The sequence below is a fragment of the Phalacrocorax aristotelis genome, chromosome 7 (assembly GCF_949628215.1).
Source record: "Phalacrocorax aristotelis chromosome 7, bGulAri2.1, whole genome shotgun sequence".
Lineage (NCBI taxonomy): Eukaryota > Metazoa > Chordata > Aves > Suliformes > Phalacrocoracidae > Phalacrocorax > Phalacrocorax aristotelis.
Window position 1 is genome coordinate 47553649 of NC_134282.1, and position 16202 is coordinate 47569850.

The 16202-nt window shown below is 40.6% G+C and overlaps 1 protein-coding gene across 1 annotated transcript in view; it reads right to left on the reverse strand.

The window, feature by feature from the left end:
* Positions 1–16202, reverse strand: part of AGBL1 (AGBL carboxypeptidase 1) — a 270250-nt gene that overhangs the window by 198468 nt on the left and 55580 nt on the right. Inside the window, exons 14-16 of the mRNA XM_075100597.1 lie at positions 14685–14772; positions 6631–6775; positions 3213–3366 (exon numbers count right to left, since the gene is read on the reverse strand). Coding sequence (XP_074956698.1) covers positions 3213–3366; positions 6631–6775; positions 14685–14772 — 387 coding nt within the window. The remainder of the gene's footprint in view (positions 1–3212; positions 3367–6630; positions 6776–14684; positions 14773–16202) is intronic.

Consider the following 16202-nt stretch of genomic DNA (forward strand, 5'->3'; position numbering starts at 1 on the left):
TGTTGCTTTTGAGTTACATTTTTGGCGTGGAAAAATATTGACAAACAGGTCCTTGCATCAGCCAAACCACTTCACAGAGAGAAGGGCATGTCACAGAAGACGAGGAACCTGAGAAGTAACTGCTGATCAAAGCCACACAAAGCAGCACAAATTAGGCTAAGTGCGTCCCCAAAAGCCGTAATTAACCAAGCTTCTTAAACAAAATAAGCACATAACGTGGTTATTCAGATTTGCCTAGAGGCATCCCCACAGCATAAAACATGGTGTGCTGCCTTGCTGTTCTTCCACTTGATGAAACAGCAAATATTTTCATCACCTAAGAGTATTGGTGTTTACTTTTACAGCCTTGGAATCTAGAGAGAAACTGCCTTGCCTTGGCACTTTTTCCCCCAAACAATTTCTATTTCAGTTCAGACAACTGGGTTTTCTACATGTTCTGTTTTGATTGAGTTCAGCTGGTTCACAGACAGACCTAGGAAGTCCTCAGTCTTATTGCATTGCAAAGCTTCAGAGGAAGAGTTTAGTGACACATGATTTCATGGCATTTCAGTCAGAACTACAAGCTCCCACTGAATTCACATAGGATCACAAACCAGGGGATATTCTTTTCTCTCAGAAATAGAAGACTTCAGCCACATAATTGGGATTTGAACCCAGATGCTGAATATTACAACAGCCTGAAGCATTCAAAACAAGTATCTGCCAAACTGTTGAGACATACTTTATGAATCTTTCAGCAAATCTGTGCTGAATAAGTAAGCCAAGCCTTGCCTTCACAGACAGGTTAATGACCTTTGGAAACCTGCCAGACTCTCCTTCAACACTGCAAAACACATTCTGATACACTCTGAGAATACAGTGCTCCAGAAAATGGCAATGTCTCCTATTATTGTCACATTTATATCATGATACTCCCTAAAAGCAGTGTGACTCTTGGGGTATTATTGCGCTGGTCAGTACTGTGTTGTTGTTTCCTCATGATCCTCAGTCCAGCATCTGTGCCTCTTAATTGTCATGAATATAGGCTGTAGGTCCTGCACACCGAAGCCATCCGTTCTCCCGTGCCGTACCGCACCTGGTACGCAGCGAGGTTTCAGTCCAGGGCTAGCCCCGAGGACTGCAGATGGTGTACAGTCTAGCATATTACTAGCATATGGGATCGTGTTTCCCTTTTGTGTCCAGTGCCAAAGGTAAAAGCATCCTTAACTACTCCTGCTTCAGTTCCACTGGTACAGGCCTGTGATTTTCTTCCAGAGTTTTTAATTCTGATCAGTGTATTTGCATGGCTACAGACCTGGGCATGTTGCGGGGGTGGTCAGAGAGCAAGAATGCGGTTTTACAAAAATGTTGGAGATTTTGAAATTAGTTTTTTGCTTTCCTATGACAAAACGCACCTTTCAGGAAGTCCTTTCAAAGTCAAAGGTGCTGAAATTCAGTGTTTATCACATTCACTCATCCTATGACTGACCCACTCCAAGTCCTTGCTTTGCTAAATCCAAACATTCGCTTAGCTTTTCCTTTGTACATTTTTTTTGCAAAGGCATACTCACTTGGCCAGAAAAACTTGTTCACTGCATGTCTCTTCTGGATAGCTCAAATAAAATATTCCATCTTACTTTCTTTGAGTTGCCTTAAGACCTTCTGCCATGAGGTTTAAAATTGCTGTCAACAGCTAACATCTAACCAGGTGATCATCTGCAGTGTGCCAAAGGTTTCTTTATATAACCAGCCTCCCCCACCACAACTCCCACACACTGGTTTTCTGCCCTATACCATCATTATCATGGAACAAAAGTGCTTACGGGCAGGAATTATCTCTTTGTGTCACCGCAGCCAAACCTCTAATCATGTGTTGTACGTGCTGCTGTAGTGTAAATAATACTGTGATAGCAACACCAACAATCCGGTTTTCTCTCTGAAGCCGCCTCCGGTTTCCACTGTTAAAGCTCTGTACGTGCATGCACTCTATCGGTTCCCGTGTAGCCTGTGCTTGCCAATCTTGCTTGGAAATTTCAGTGTAGAAAAGCTTGCCTATGTTCAGAAATGTGCTAATTCAGGATAAATGCTTGATTTATAATAAAATTATTATAATAAAAAGGTGTGATCTCAGGATTATTATATCGTAACATCAGCATAACTGCAGTCACTGTGCTCTAAACCTGAACCAGGAAAGATAACATTTTTCACCAACTCTGATATTTGAAGTTCCTTTTAGTTTATGTATGTAGCATGGACGTTTTGAGGAGTCCTACTTACATATCACCACCTACCCCTGAAAGGAGAATTCTGCAATGAGAATCATGGTTCATATCACAGAATCCCTTTGGATTCTTCTAGCCTAATATCTTGAAGCTTAACACCCAGAAAGATCTTAAAACTACTTAAATTTCCACAGTCCCTCAAAGTTCTCAACCTGTGTTACAGAAGTGTGAAGAGCAGAGATTTAAAAGAAAAATATATTCAGTTTATGCCTTGTTACCGGCTCAAGAAAAAAGGCAACCTACATAAAAGTAGTCATTTAGGTTTGCAAATCAAAGCTAACCCAACGTGAGGCTAACTAGAATCTTCTTATCACTTATTGTTGATTACAGAAACTTGTATATCTTAATCTTATTAATCAAGTCCACTGAAGGTCTAAATCTTTGACTTTCACAATGAAAAATAACTAGTTACAATATTTACCATTAGATAGCAAACCATAAGTTAGGGCTGACAGAATGCAAGAAGCTATATTGTATCCAGATGGATCTACTGGGGACATTGGAGGACCTGGAATTTGATCAGAACATTCCAATTGCTGACCAAAGCTGGCAAGGAGTGATCTTGTAAATTTTTTTTTTCCAAGTTCAAGACCTCAGAATAAATATATCATTTCAACTTGGAACACCAATAAGGAGTTAAAATTTCTCTTTAAACTGGTTATTTGAACACAGTTTCTTGCTGTTGGAGATATTTGATATTAAACTTTGTAACTGTTTCAGATTATTAAAGAAACATTTGAAGTAAAAAATGGTGTCAGCTCTCCTCCCTCCTCTGTGTAAACCTGTAATTTTAAAAAGAGTTGTAATAGGCTATTCCCCATATTCAGATTTATTTTTCCAAAGTGAGAAAGGCAAGAAAATCAACATATTCACAAAACAGGTTGTCATTGCCACTGCTGACATGACCGCAAGACGCCAGCATCTTTTTTAATGCTTCATTTGGCTACTTACAGAATTGCTCCAAGTCGCCTCTTTTTTTAGAGTCTGGCATGGCAGTGATTGTGAGCAATGGGCATGGATTTCCTCCTAGCGTCTGGCAGAGCGTCTGCTGCCTCCAGTAAACCTTCTTGGGGTTCCTATTTTGTTCCAGGACATCAAGATGAGACTGAGAAAGAAGCAAGGAAGCAGATTTATACATGAGTTCACAGTCTATAAAATCTGATTTTATTCTACTAGCTGGGTGTTATTATTGGTACTTCCCAGCTTCTCTCTTCTGCCAGTAAATATCACCACCTTTTACATCCCACAAATTGCACAAGCCATTCAGAATACATCCCAGCTCACTGAAGCCGAAGAGGACTATTATTCATATCATTTTACCTGAACAGTTCCTAGGTGCTTTTCTTATTAGTGTAGAGCAATTTGTACGTATACATAAAGTCCAAAAGGGAGCTGCCTACTCCTTATATTTTAATAGGGACTGTGTAGAAATGTGAGAAAACCCACTGCTTTTGAGCCTTTATAGAACTGACTGGTTAGCTCTCAAGCACATGCCAGTGAAACTCAGGAACAAGTCCATACCAGAGGCAGCCAAAAAGTTTACATAGAAACATTTTGTACAATCAGTAGTAGGAAATTTGAAGAGCGTCTTTCCTTCCAATAAGTTATTTAAAAAGGAGATTTTCTTCCCCACATACCCACCCCCCCCCACCCAAAAAAAAAAATCTTTATGGCAGTTTTAAACAATTCTTAAGCCCAACAGTTTCTTAAGAAATTTAAGAAAAAGAATTGGCAGCTTAATTAAAAAAAAATACTTTTTTGGAACAAATTCTAATCGCCTCATTAGACACAGAACCACTTGCCACCCACACGCCAGATGAAGTGTAGTTCTCTCTGTTTACATTGTAATTGCAAGTGGCAAAATTAGTGTAAGTAATCCTATCGCAGGGTGTTACTAAGTATTGTGGAACACCAGTTGTCATTCGATTGGTAGAAATAGGTATATTACAGTATGCACACTTGTCCTAACAGCGCTCTAACTGAAACACACCAATTCACTGAAAAACCCTTACATGGTAACCTCCTGTCTTTACAAGTCAGGGCTAAATTTAAACCAACATCTCTGGGACAAGACATTCCTGTTCCTCAAACCTTGGATCTCACCATCTCTCAGACTGCTTTCCCCACATCCATTTGAATGCAAACACAGAACTGAAATTTACAGTCATATATGTAATAAAACAATTAACATACACATTCATAAAGCAAAGTCAATTATTAGATGCATCTAAAAATCTCACATAGATACAGAGAACTCAGTGTGATCAGTTACGTATGTTCCTGGTACCTAGTGAAGCTTAATTGGGTACAGCTGCCAGAGATTTCAGCTAGATATCCAAACAAGTAACACTGCAATGCAAAAATAGATAAACTAGTGTTCATAAAATAAACCTAATTACTAAGGACAAAAAGTAATGAACTGCAGAGTGCATCCAGTTCAAATAGAATTCTGTAATGTATATGCCTGTAAATATGCCTGTAACTATCAAATATATATGATATTTAAAAACATTTTCAAATTACTAACTCCATATACAAGTTTATCTTCTTCCTCAAAGCACTATGTATTTAATTGACCCCTTGGGTTCGTAACCACTTTTAATTTATTACAGATATGTAAACCCAATGTACTTCACCAGTGGACAAATGCTTTAAACTGAAATCTACTGGTGCGCAAACCTGATTCAGTTTATTTACTGTGGAAATTAAAGTAACATGAAAATGTGTAAATTGTATCACTCAACATTTTAAATTAGTCCAAGCAAAGAAGCCTTTTAGAATTATTAGAGGCAACACTTTTGCTTTGGCTTAAAGAGCTGGACATGACACTCTATCAATCTTTTTCCCATCTGTAATTCCCATTTACAAAATTTTATGGTCTTTACTGAGTCTGAGTTCATTTAAACTTTTCCTAGGGCAAAATTCCCTTTAATTTCAATGAGCATTTTATTTGAAGAGGCAGTGAAATACTTCAAGACTTGGCCTGGTGAGTCTAGGAATAACATCTTTTTCATCTCTATGCTATTCATTCAGGAGCAGGTGAGATATTCAGGGATTCCCAGAGCATACAAATTCTTCAAGTCTCTCTTGCTTTTGTGCCAGCAGAAGGTAGAAATCAATAACAGTAAAATAATGATGAGGCACTGCATTTCAGTAATAAAGCATGGTGGTGAATAAGTCCACCCAATTTTTCAGTATTGCATTTGTCTTTTCTCCTGTGGACTGTAGTATACACATGCCTTCAAGGCTATAGGTCAAGCCCCACTACTGGAGCATATTCTCTTCCTCATTGATTTTGAGGAGTAACTGGTGCCCATAAGCCTAATGAGAAGTGAGCTGGCAGGCATATTTTGGACAGTGAAGGCTTGACTGGCCCCCTCCCAGATATTGGAAGCAGTTTCTTTGAACATCTATAATAGGATGTAAAGCAATTGACAGGAGACTGATGTTTGAGTGGGAATTAATCTGATCCTAACTATGCTGGCATGACGAGCAGCACGGCTAGTAAGTGGGAGGGGACACTCTCTCCCTTGAAAGCAGAGTCTTTCATATCTGGTAATGGCAAACTGATACCATTATTAAAAATAGAGCGAGCCCAAACTTCATCAACCCACAGCAGTATTTATTGCCCAGAAAAAGTGCTTACAATGGAAACTGGGTGGGAGAAGGAAGGGGACCTGGTCTACTGGAACTGTTGTCTTTTTTTTTTTCCAGTAACATCTTTCTCACCTTTAAGAACAAAACAATGCTACTCCCAGAACCATTCATTTCCTTTCTTTTATCCGACCTTCCTTTCAGACCTTGGGTTCTTCTACATCAATCATAGAGAAAGTGCAATGGATGCATTTCCCAGAAAATTCCCTTACCATCCATCCCTAGCCAGAAAAGGCTGTAGAAAACAAATCCTTCCCCAGGAAGCAAACTTGATACAACTCAAAAATACAATTTATGCCTTAGACATGTACTGTTTTAGTTTCCGTACTGACAGCACTGGTGGGGATGTCATCTCAAATGCCTACTGATGCTCCAACTGGCACAGAGGAACCGGCTGACAAAGCAGTCACATGAGGTCCAGCACTATGGTATTGCTGGGTGCAGCTCCGAAAGCTGAGCTGTTACCTTCTGTCAGGAGAAGGAGCAGGTAGCTTTCACTTTTGACTTGTCATTATCTTTAGCCCCCTCCTCCTCACCCCAAGCAAATGCAGACAGCTTTGGTTTGTGTTATCTTCTGACTGGTATAAGCACTAATGGTTTGTACCTCAGCTTATCCCACACAGAAATTTCCCTAAGCTATGTCAAATTCTCATACCCAAGGCAGCTCCAAACTCTCAGGCCCATTAGGTTATCTAGGTGGGCATAGCAGTATTACCATCATCGTGGAGTAAGTGTAGGGGTAATGGTAGGCCAGATAGCAGACATCATCTTTGTGAGGGAATGTGATGCTGAAGGTGAGCGTGTAGTAGCACCTTCCTCTCGTGCCTTCTCCTGAAGCTGCACTACAGCGGTAGTGGTTTCTGGAGAAAGAGGGAAGTAGATGGTTAGCGCTTCCAGATGCACGTTTGAAGCAACCATGAAAGAACTAAGCATTCAGAGAAGTGTCTATTCTAAATTACTTTTCATCTCATGCTGTAGGTGGGCTCCAAACTCAAGCAGTCATTCTACCAAAACTGGAGAAGCCTTATATAAGTACAATCAATCCAATCCCAGTGATGAACAGGTACAAAAATATGAGAGTGATAAACAGCATCCAGTAGCATAGCAATGCACCTACAGGCTATATAAAAGATGGCAGGTTAGAGAAACCATGGCTCCACTAGACAGAGACGCAAACAGGATCATGAAGGTAAGTTCCGCTGACCAAGGTGGTACACCAGATTCAAGGGTGCCTTGGGGTTCACGCAGTACACAAAGACCAGCAGGGAGTTAAGAGGCAGAACTGTGTGTGGCAGTACTGGGCACAGCCAGTTGCAGCTACTCACATGCTGCTGATGGATGGGAGTACTCTCATAGGAAAATAACTCCTTCATTTTGTGAAGGTGCAAATAAAACGACGGCTAATATTAGTTCATATGGCAAAGTCCAGACATATTGAAATGAATGCATTCAGCTAACACTGCTGTATTGCTTCCAACATCCAAATTATCTTGCTCAGAGATGCAGGTACCTATTCACAGCCCTGAACAATGCCATGTGAAAATATTCTGTGAAAGCCTAGAGATTTAGAAAATATTAACACCCTACCAAACCAACCATTCAATACCACCACAGGAAGAAAAGGGATATTTCAGGAATAAAAAAAAAATAAATAGGACATACATAAAAATATTTCAAATATCAAAGTTCCCTGAGTAGGAAGAGAATGGGTTTGGGTAGACTTCACACAGAGGAGAAGCGACCTAATACAGATTTTTGTTGTGAGCTACCAAAAAAATCCTCTCTTTTGGATGCCTCCTTTTCAAAAATTTGAGCCTTTTTCTGTCAGGAAACAGCGAGCACCAGTTGCTCCTTTAAAGATGGGGAACTGAGCTTGATATGGAAACCAGCAGAGCAGGGTCCTCCCCAGCCAGGGTCCTCTCCCACAGTACCTGAGCAGGTCATACCTAGGCTAGGGGGTGCATACAGGTTCAACTACACATCCAGATCATGAGACCAGTTTTTATTGATGAGGCAGGTCTGGGTCAAGCCAGGAGGCCTGTCCATGGGTCAGGATCTGTATCACCAGAGTTCACAGCAAAGTACAGACACAGCAGTGACTGAGCTGGAGCCTCACTCCAACAGAGCTCAGACTGATTGACCAGGACAGAGCTTAAATAGAGCTCCTGGGCCCATGGGCAGAGGACGTGGGCAGGGGCCCTGGGTGAGGCTGGTCAGGGTCATCAAGGGCTACTAGTGCCCTCAGGCCCTTGACACTCCCTTTGTTAACACTAAAATCTTAAAGTGAGCTTCTCAGTCTAGTCCCAGGACCAGATCTCCTGCAGACTTACTCTGGTAAAAAAATTACTTTAGGCTAAGTAAGAAAGTTTTCTTCCAGCAGATGAAGATACAATTCATGCAATTTAGGGAGAAGACTCACAGCAAATCGCATCCATAAATACATTTCAAACAATATTTTTCCCACATTGCACCAATTATGCTGTTGCTGAACCTTCTGATTCTGAAGGACTGTGAGGTTTCTTTGACAAATGTTATCATCAATGTTGCATTAAAATGCAAAATAGAAGAGGCAACCAAAAGATGCAATTTCAGCTCCTGAAATTTACAATACTAGTTTATTTTGCTGCTGTTCATTTTTATTCAAAGGGGTGGAGAGAAAAGATAATTATTCTTGTCAAATTCTCCAAAATAATCAGCTATTTTTCATAAAGAAGACACAATACAATGCTGCTGGGTTTTCACCTGAATTTAATATTTAGGAACATGTGGGGTGAGTGATACTGACTGGATCAATAGATAGTACAGGAACACTGAGTCACAGTGGCAAACGGAAAAGCTTATGATTTTATTCTCGGCTGAACCCTTCACCCCAACATTTCTTTTGCAAATAAACCACCTTAATATTGGACAAAGACTCAGAGGAGAAAAATGCAATGAACCCACAAGTACAGAAAATTCTACTTAGCTATTATATATGTATTTCAGTGGATCCAGTATGTGAGCCTCCTTTTTTTTTCTTCAAGTCAGGACAATGACATTTAATCCAGTTCTGGTTAATTTTAACAGCAAAGGACAATTAAGACCCATTTCTTGTATAGTGCATAAGGAAAGTACTCATCTCCATAGCCTCTATTATATTCAGTGTCACTTGGATGGTTAGATGACCTTATTCATAAAGAACTGTGACAAAATGCTGAGATATTCTGAGTCTTCCCCTCCAAATTCACATTTGTAGTCAGAGGTATGGGAGGAAGCAGGTCCTTGTGGGCAGATACTGCCTAAAGACCTTTCTTACACATTGGGGAAAGTATTCCCACCTGTCCCTAATGCTCCAGTAAAGGTTTCTCCCTCTATAGTCTGTAATTGTGCAGCCAAAAATACCTCTGGTCTAAAATACTACTTAACCCAGGGGTTTTGCACCACAAGACAGACACCTCTGACCTTAATGCTACGCTGGTAGACAATGGTCCTTGCTGCTGACAGCACTCAGGTCGCAGGATCCCAAGGGTACTGATGCAGAGCTCTCCCTGAACTGCTTAGCAGCACATTTCATTCTTGTTTTGAGCACCTCTGCAAGTCCAGCAAACTGCCTGCCCAGACAATATTTCCAGACTTTTGAATCACTTATAGACACCTCCTTCAATCTATAGCAAACCAGCTGTTAGTAACAGGAAGTTCACAACTGGCTTTGTGAGGCTTCAACGTTCTTCAGCCATGCTTTAAAAAGGAAAACCACCTGCATGTAAGCAGTGTAAATGATCATGTATTCCTACTGCATATAACCGGGTCTCCTCACAATCAATACAATATAGTAGCTCTGAATATTTTTTAAAGAAACCTTAAAAAAAAAAAACCACGACATTTTTCTTCCTTGCCTCCCTCTCCTACTGCTGTCACCCCAAGATGGCTTTATTGCCTCCTTGTTCCTCCACCAGGCTGACAGTTTTTCTTCCTCACCCCTTTTTCATCAGAACTCTCTACGATACCAGCATGAAACCCAATTTAACAAGCAAGGAAGAGGGAAGGAAGAAAAAGGACCCTAGCAACACCTGGTCCTCACAACCTTATTTGTGTTCTCTTTCAAAAAATGTTCACAAAGTCTCACATGCTCTCTAGAAACTAATACACTGATTATTAGAAAGAAAATAAGAGACTCGAGTGTGGGGGTTTTAATCAGCATGCAAGCTCTATCTACTGTGCCTTTCAGTCACTTTCTAATAGTTAAATCATTTTGCTTGCTGTTCTTCAGAAATAATGTACAGGCAGTATATTTCTAGCATAGCTGTGATGGAAAGCTAATTAATAATAATTATAATACTACTTATCACTTACTCTGCATGATAATTTTTTGAGCTTAAAAGACCTTTGCAAGCATTATCTAATTAAAATTTGCTCCCCATTTATCTATTCCCATTATTTGGGTGGAAGATAAGTGACTAATTTTCCATCCTTTATAGACAGGGAAACTGAGACATAGACAGGTGATGCCACTTGGCCAAAAATACAGGCAGGTCAATAAAGGAGCTGGATTGTAACTCAGGAATTCAAAGGCACTAAGAAATACAAAACGAACATCTCTTGTTCATATCATCTTTAGACTTCCCCTCTGCTGCATTTAGTATAGTACAAACACAGGTAGGTGATGGAATGATGGCTTTGTATCAGCTTAGACTAAAATGGCAGAAGAAAATATCTATATCCCACACTTCTAGGCCATTTCAAAAGAGCCAAAACAGAAAGTAAACTATTTATCACTTCTAATCTACTGGTACATTCCCTTTGTCCAAAATCCTTCCACCACCCTGACCTTCTTATATCTCTAAGTGTGGCTACTAAGTGCAATATGCTTCAGTAACACCTTGGTTTATACTGTAAAAAAACAAGCCGTATTTAACAATTTACAGGGCATGGCTATTATTTTAGTCTGCTACATCAGAAACTGGAAATGCACAACACAACTTCCCTTTCAAGGGCCAACTCCATGTTAAGGCATCTTTATTGTCAAGATTGCAGGCAGAATGCCAGTTGAAGCAGAATATTCCCACAGCCACCTTGTTATTAAGGCCTTCAGTGATATTGTAAAGGTCAGGTGCTCTCAGACTAAGACTGGTGTCTCAGCCCTCTCTTGTAGATATCATTAGAACTGACAGGTGGCCTGCCATTGCTATGATGGTGATTTCATCTAATGTTATTATAAAGATGCTGAAAAGAGAAGACCTAGTTCTGACACTGTTGTGATCACCAAACAGCCAAGTCTGTAGTGGTGATGTGAGAACAAAACACTCCATGTACCTCATTACTACCTGTGAACTGACTATTGTTTGGAAAAGCCGGAGGTTAGATAATATGCTTAGGAAGAGCCATGAAACCAAAGGCACAAGCACATTGTCACCAATTCAGCATGCTGCCATTGTTCCTTAAATAATTTGCTGGAAAGGAATATTATTCGGCACATAAAAGCTGCCAAGACAGCAAGTGAATTAGATGATCTTATAGTAACTGCAACTCTGTTTATCATGGGTGTATCCTGTCACTTCACAGAGAGGCAATAAAATAGAGCAGAAGTGTCACTCAGCTTCCTTTTGACAAGAGCACTGCTAATACTCTCTGTAACATAAAAACTCTTGTGAGACATATGGGAAAGGTGTGCGATGACAGAGCTGTGCCACAACATTCATCTTTATGAGTGAACTATCCCATCTTCAGTGAAGATGAATGTCAGCAAAGATCAGCCAGTGTGCATCACCCAGACATCTTGCAAATGTGCCTTTCCTCCCATTGTCCTTCGGCTCAGAGGTTGCTCTCAATAAGAGCCCTGCTGCAAAAGCAATTAAGGGCATCTTTGAGCTCCTTATTTTTGTAAGTATATCACTCTTTTCCTATATTTATTAATAACGCCTGGTAAAAGTAATTACATGAGGTTGCCTTGAAAATGTGCCAGCCCCACCCCAGGATACCTGTGACCAGGGTGAACAGACATGAAGCGAGCTCTTTCCCCAAAACACAAGCAGCATGATATCAGTACAGCAAACCCATCTCCTCCTATTTTGAACCAAAGTCTGAGCAACCCAAAAGTACTTGCTTCACATTCCCTCCCACATACAACTTCTCATGACTGGGAATCTCTTCTACAATCACTGAAAAGATTACAGTTTCAGTAGAGGTGAAAGTGCATATATTTGTGTGTATGTACATTCTTGTATATACATTCTTGTATATACAAAACCACATTTAAACCTGAAATAAACAGTAAATGAGACAAACAACAAGTAGTTATCCTAGATGAATATATTGACATATAATTCAATATACAGTTAGAAAACACAGAATGTTCCAAATCAATAAAACTCCATTTTCTCACATATTCTGAACAAGAATCTGATTACAAGCTTAATTGTACAATCATGGCTTAATCTCAGAAGTCAGCTGCTGTTTAATCGCTGTACAATAACTGCCTTGTTAACGACATGAGAAGCCACTGCCATGGTAATCAGCGCGTAGTTTGCCCATCCAGAAACCCAGAGTCGCAGAAGCCAGAGGTTACAGGCACAAAAAGGGAAGCCACTGCACCACAGTACGTTAGCTCTTGAGGTAGAAAAGGTTAGGTGAATAAAGGTTAGTGAAGAGTACTTCACTATATACAAAATAAAATAGCTACTCAAATTGCCAGACAGGATGCCAGATTGAGAGAGGATAATCTGAACCCTCAGCACCCCCCACCCCCCCAAAAGAAAGAAAAAGAAATAAGAGATTACAACAGATACTTAGGATGACTTGGAATATTTTTGTACGAACACAAGTTTGAGGCTCTGATACTTCTGGAAGGCAGCCCACTGTCATTGTTTGGGTTTATTGTCTCATCAAATCTGCTTGTGAACATAGCCACCTCTGAACCTAACAGCAAAATTGTTAGCTACAACACAAACACTATTTCTTACAAAGAAAACCCCTTATTTCACAACAGTTTCTAAAATCAGCCTCAGCACATGAGTTCATGAAGAAAGGAGTACCATTGAGAACATCAGAGAAGTTCAGCTCTGTCCCGAGAGCGCTGCTTACTATGTCAGGCAATTAACATTATTGTTAATTGTGTTCACACATTTTTCCTCATATTTCCCTGCCCATCTACACTCATTGGGTAGTCCAAGCCCTTCGTTTCAACTGCAAGATATTAGGGGCAAGGACCAGACTCTCAGCTTGTTTATATAGTGCCTAATGCAGTACTCAGAGGCCTGAGACACAGAGGCACTTTGGTGAGGCAAATTGGTGAATAGGAATAAGACAGAAATAAAATAATTTTAAAAACAATGGGAAAATTTGTCACTCGGGCATTCTTAGCCCCAGGTTTCAGGTCACAATAGGTAAGGCCAGGATAATATAATTAACACCAAATGCTGCAGTATTTGGTTAAAAAGCATGTGAACTTCACCCATAATGCTTTACCAATTCATCCTCAACATATAAGCTCTTTTTGCAGTGCAGGGCTCCTCCTCCTGCTTGCACCACCCCGGGCTGCATCATTCCCAGACATCCCACTCCACTAAATGCATTTACTCACACCTGTAATTTTCCTACTTGTTCTATTCTGTCCCCAAGCGTTCAACTCTGCAAGATTTTCTAATCCAAAACACACCAATTATCCTAGTCCTGGAAAATCTTTCAATCATCAGCTTTAAAATAATTAATATATGATGCAGATAACATTTTAGAAGCCTTGAGAAAGCAAAGCAGGGTTCATTCAACCTACTGAAACCCCCAACTCTGCACTTGTCTCCTTTGACTGTAATAACCAGAATGAATCAGGGATCAGTTTTCTGCATGAAAATGAGCTACCTGGGTGAGAATATTTCTCACATGAGTCAAGCTCCAGCTAAGATATAAGTTAAAGATGAGACTGATCTAGTGCTTTTCTTTCGAGGCGCTGACACACTGCAAAAACAGCCTGAAACAGGGAACTTGCATAAGTATCAGCCCTGAGCTTGTCAGAACTCCTTTATACCCCTGTCACCTGGCCCCAGTAAAAAGATAAAAGTTCTTGCATGACAGTGAGTAAGGCTAAACCCTACTGCCTCTGCTCTCAGGACAAGGTGTATAAACAGTGCTACAGTGTGTATAAATGTGGTCCACAGAGCAGTTTGCCTTCTAGGATTTCAGTTCCAGCTTTGCAGAGAAGGTAAGTTGGTGAAGATACTAAGGTATAGAGATAGGTTCACAATCAAATCAATAAATATGTGTTTGTATATGTCTATTTCTACCTATACATAAATATAGGTGTACATAGCACATATATGTGTGTGTTTATGCGTGTATACACACACACACACACTCCTATGTATATGCTAACCCTTCTTTAGCTCCTATATCTCTTAGAAAAGTCAATGTATGCAAAAGAAAAACAGTGATTCCATCCAGCTCATTTATTCCCGGACAGGGTAAAAAACCAACTACACTACCTTTGTGGGTTAATCTGCCTTGTGTTCCTTGCTGCATCAGCAAGGTTTGAGCATCCTCCATTCCCTTTACTCCTCCTTCCCCCTGGGGAAGTGAATTCTGCACATGCCCTGTTTCTCCCCAGGAATCCAATATAGAGATCTCACTAGTAGCTGTTTCCTGAAGCTGGAAGCACATCACACATTGAACTAGCACCAATTTAGAAACATCTGAAACAGGTGGCCCTGGTGGTCAGAGGTTAACAATATCAATACAGTTAACAGGAGGGGAGCAGAGGGGGAAAAGAAGCCACAAATTTTTCACCAAAAATGCACTTACTTGTAGTAGCAGATATCATGGCCTGCCCGAAGCCAGCAAGGCCTGCCCTGGAGAGCTTCCTTCACTGAATACATGACCAGCTGCATGCCTACATAAAACAAGACAGTTTCAAGTGACTTGACTTCCTTGGCTGGAAAAGACAGGGATGGGGAGGAAAAGACTAAAAAAGAAACATCATTATTTTGTCTGTGCTCTCTCTGCAGATAGTTTATGCAAAGAAAATACATGTCCCAAAGCCCCATGCTTTGTTCTGATATAGCCATGTCTGTACAAAAAGCAAAGCAAATGAGCTGAATGGAGTTTATTAGAAATAAATTATCTACCAGCTTTTGCAAAGGAGGACTTCAAGCCACTCTGTTTACAAGCAGAGGAAGGGAAAGAATAGAATAGGAATTGAAGTATCAACAAGATCAGTAATTTGGTTAGCCCAATATTTTATGCTTGGCTGCACCATTATTGAATCCTTAATCCTACCAGAGCATTGCAGATCTGCGGTGCATCCAATACTGTACCTTCAGAAAGTAGCAAGGAAAACTAGAAGGTTTTAAACTTGCCTTTAGACCTAAATAATACTTATGTGTCATAAATGCTGATAACGATAGCATCCATCTTTGTACTGTATTATATGAGAAGATTACTTCTTCCTGACCTCCAAAATATTACCATTTTATGACCTGAGGTACCAGGCTTTCTCTGATCTGAGCTGCATACTTACAGCTCCATGATGCCAGCCCACCTGCAGGTGGGTTTGGTATCAAATTCCTTCACTCTAAACATCCACTTGCTCTTTTTCAGGTATGGTAGATCCTTACCACACCAGTGAAGCCCTCTGCATGGGGTATCCCTGGCAAGGTGCTGGTGGCTGGGGCTGCAGAGGTGGCCTCTGCCCTGGGGTGGTGCCAGCCAGCTCCAGTGGACCCAGCACAGCCACAGCTGAGCCCAGCAGTTTTGCTGGTGGCACTTCTATGAAAGCATATTTAAGCAAGGGAAAAACACCCTTTTGAATATTTATGCATGTTGATAAGTTGCCCCCTGAGCCTTTTCTTGACTATTCTTGTACTGGGAGGAGGTGATGCTTGAAAATCATTAATACTGATAACATATTTCCATAAGCAGCTATTCAGTTTCCCTTCTTCCTTTGGTTTTCTCTGTTAAACTCTCCAGCGCTTTAAGAAATGGCTTTCCAGTTCACCTTTGGCTGTGGTGTGGGGTAGAACTAACTAGCCTACAGCTAGGAGTAACCTCTAGATTGCTGCTTCCTGACCCAGAGCCATAAGTCACGTACAGGAAGCAATTCTATGTTTGCCCAGGACATGGGCATAGTGACTTTTGAGAGATACAGGCCTGCCTAGAAGCCCAGGTCAGCAGGCAAGAGCTGTGAGGCTCAGCGTCTGCAATGCTCTCAACCCAAACTCCACCCCTGCCATTCTCTGCGAGTCCAAAGGACACGCACATCAAAGTGGCTCCAAGCGGTGGTTGATACTGGTCTGCCATCTCATTTTAATTAAAAAAAAAAAA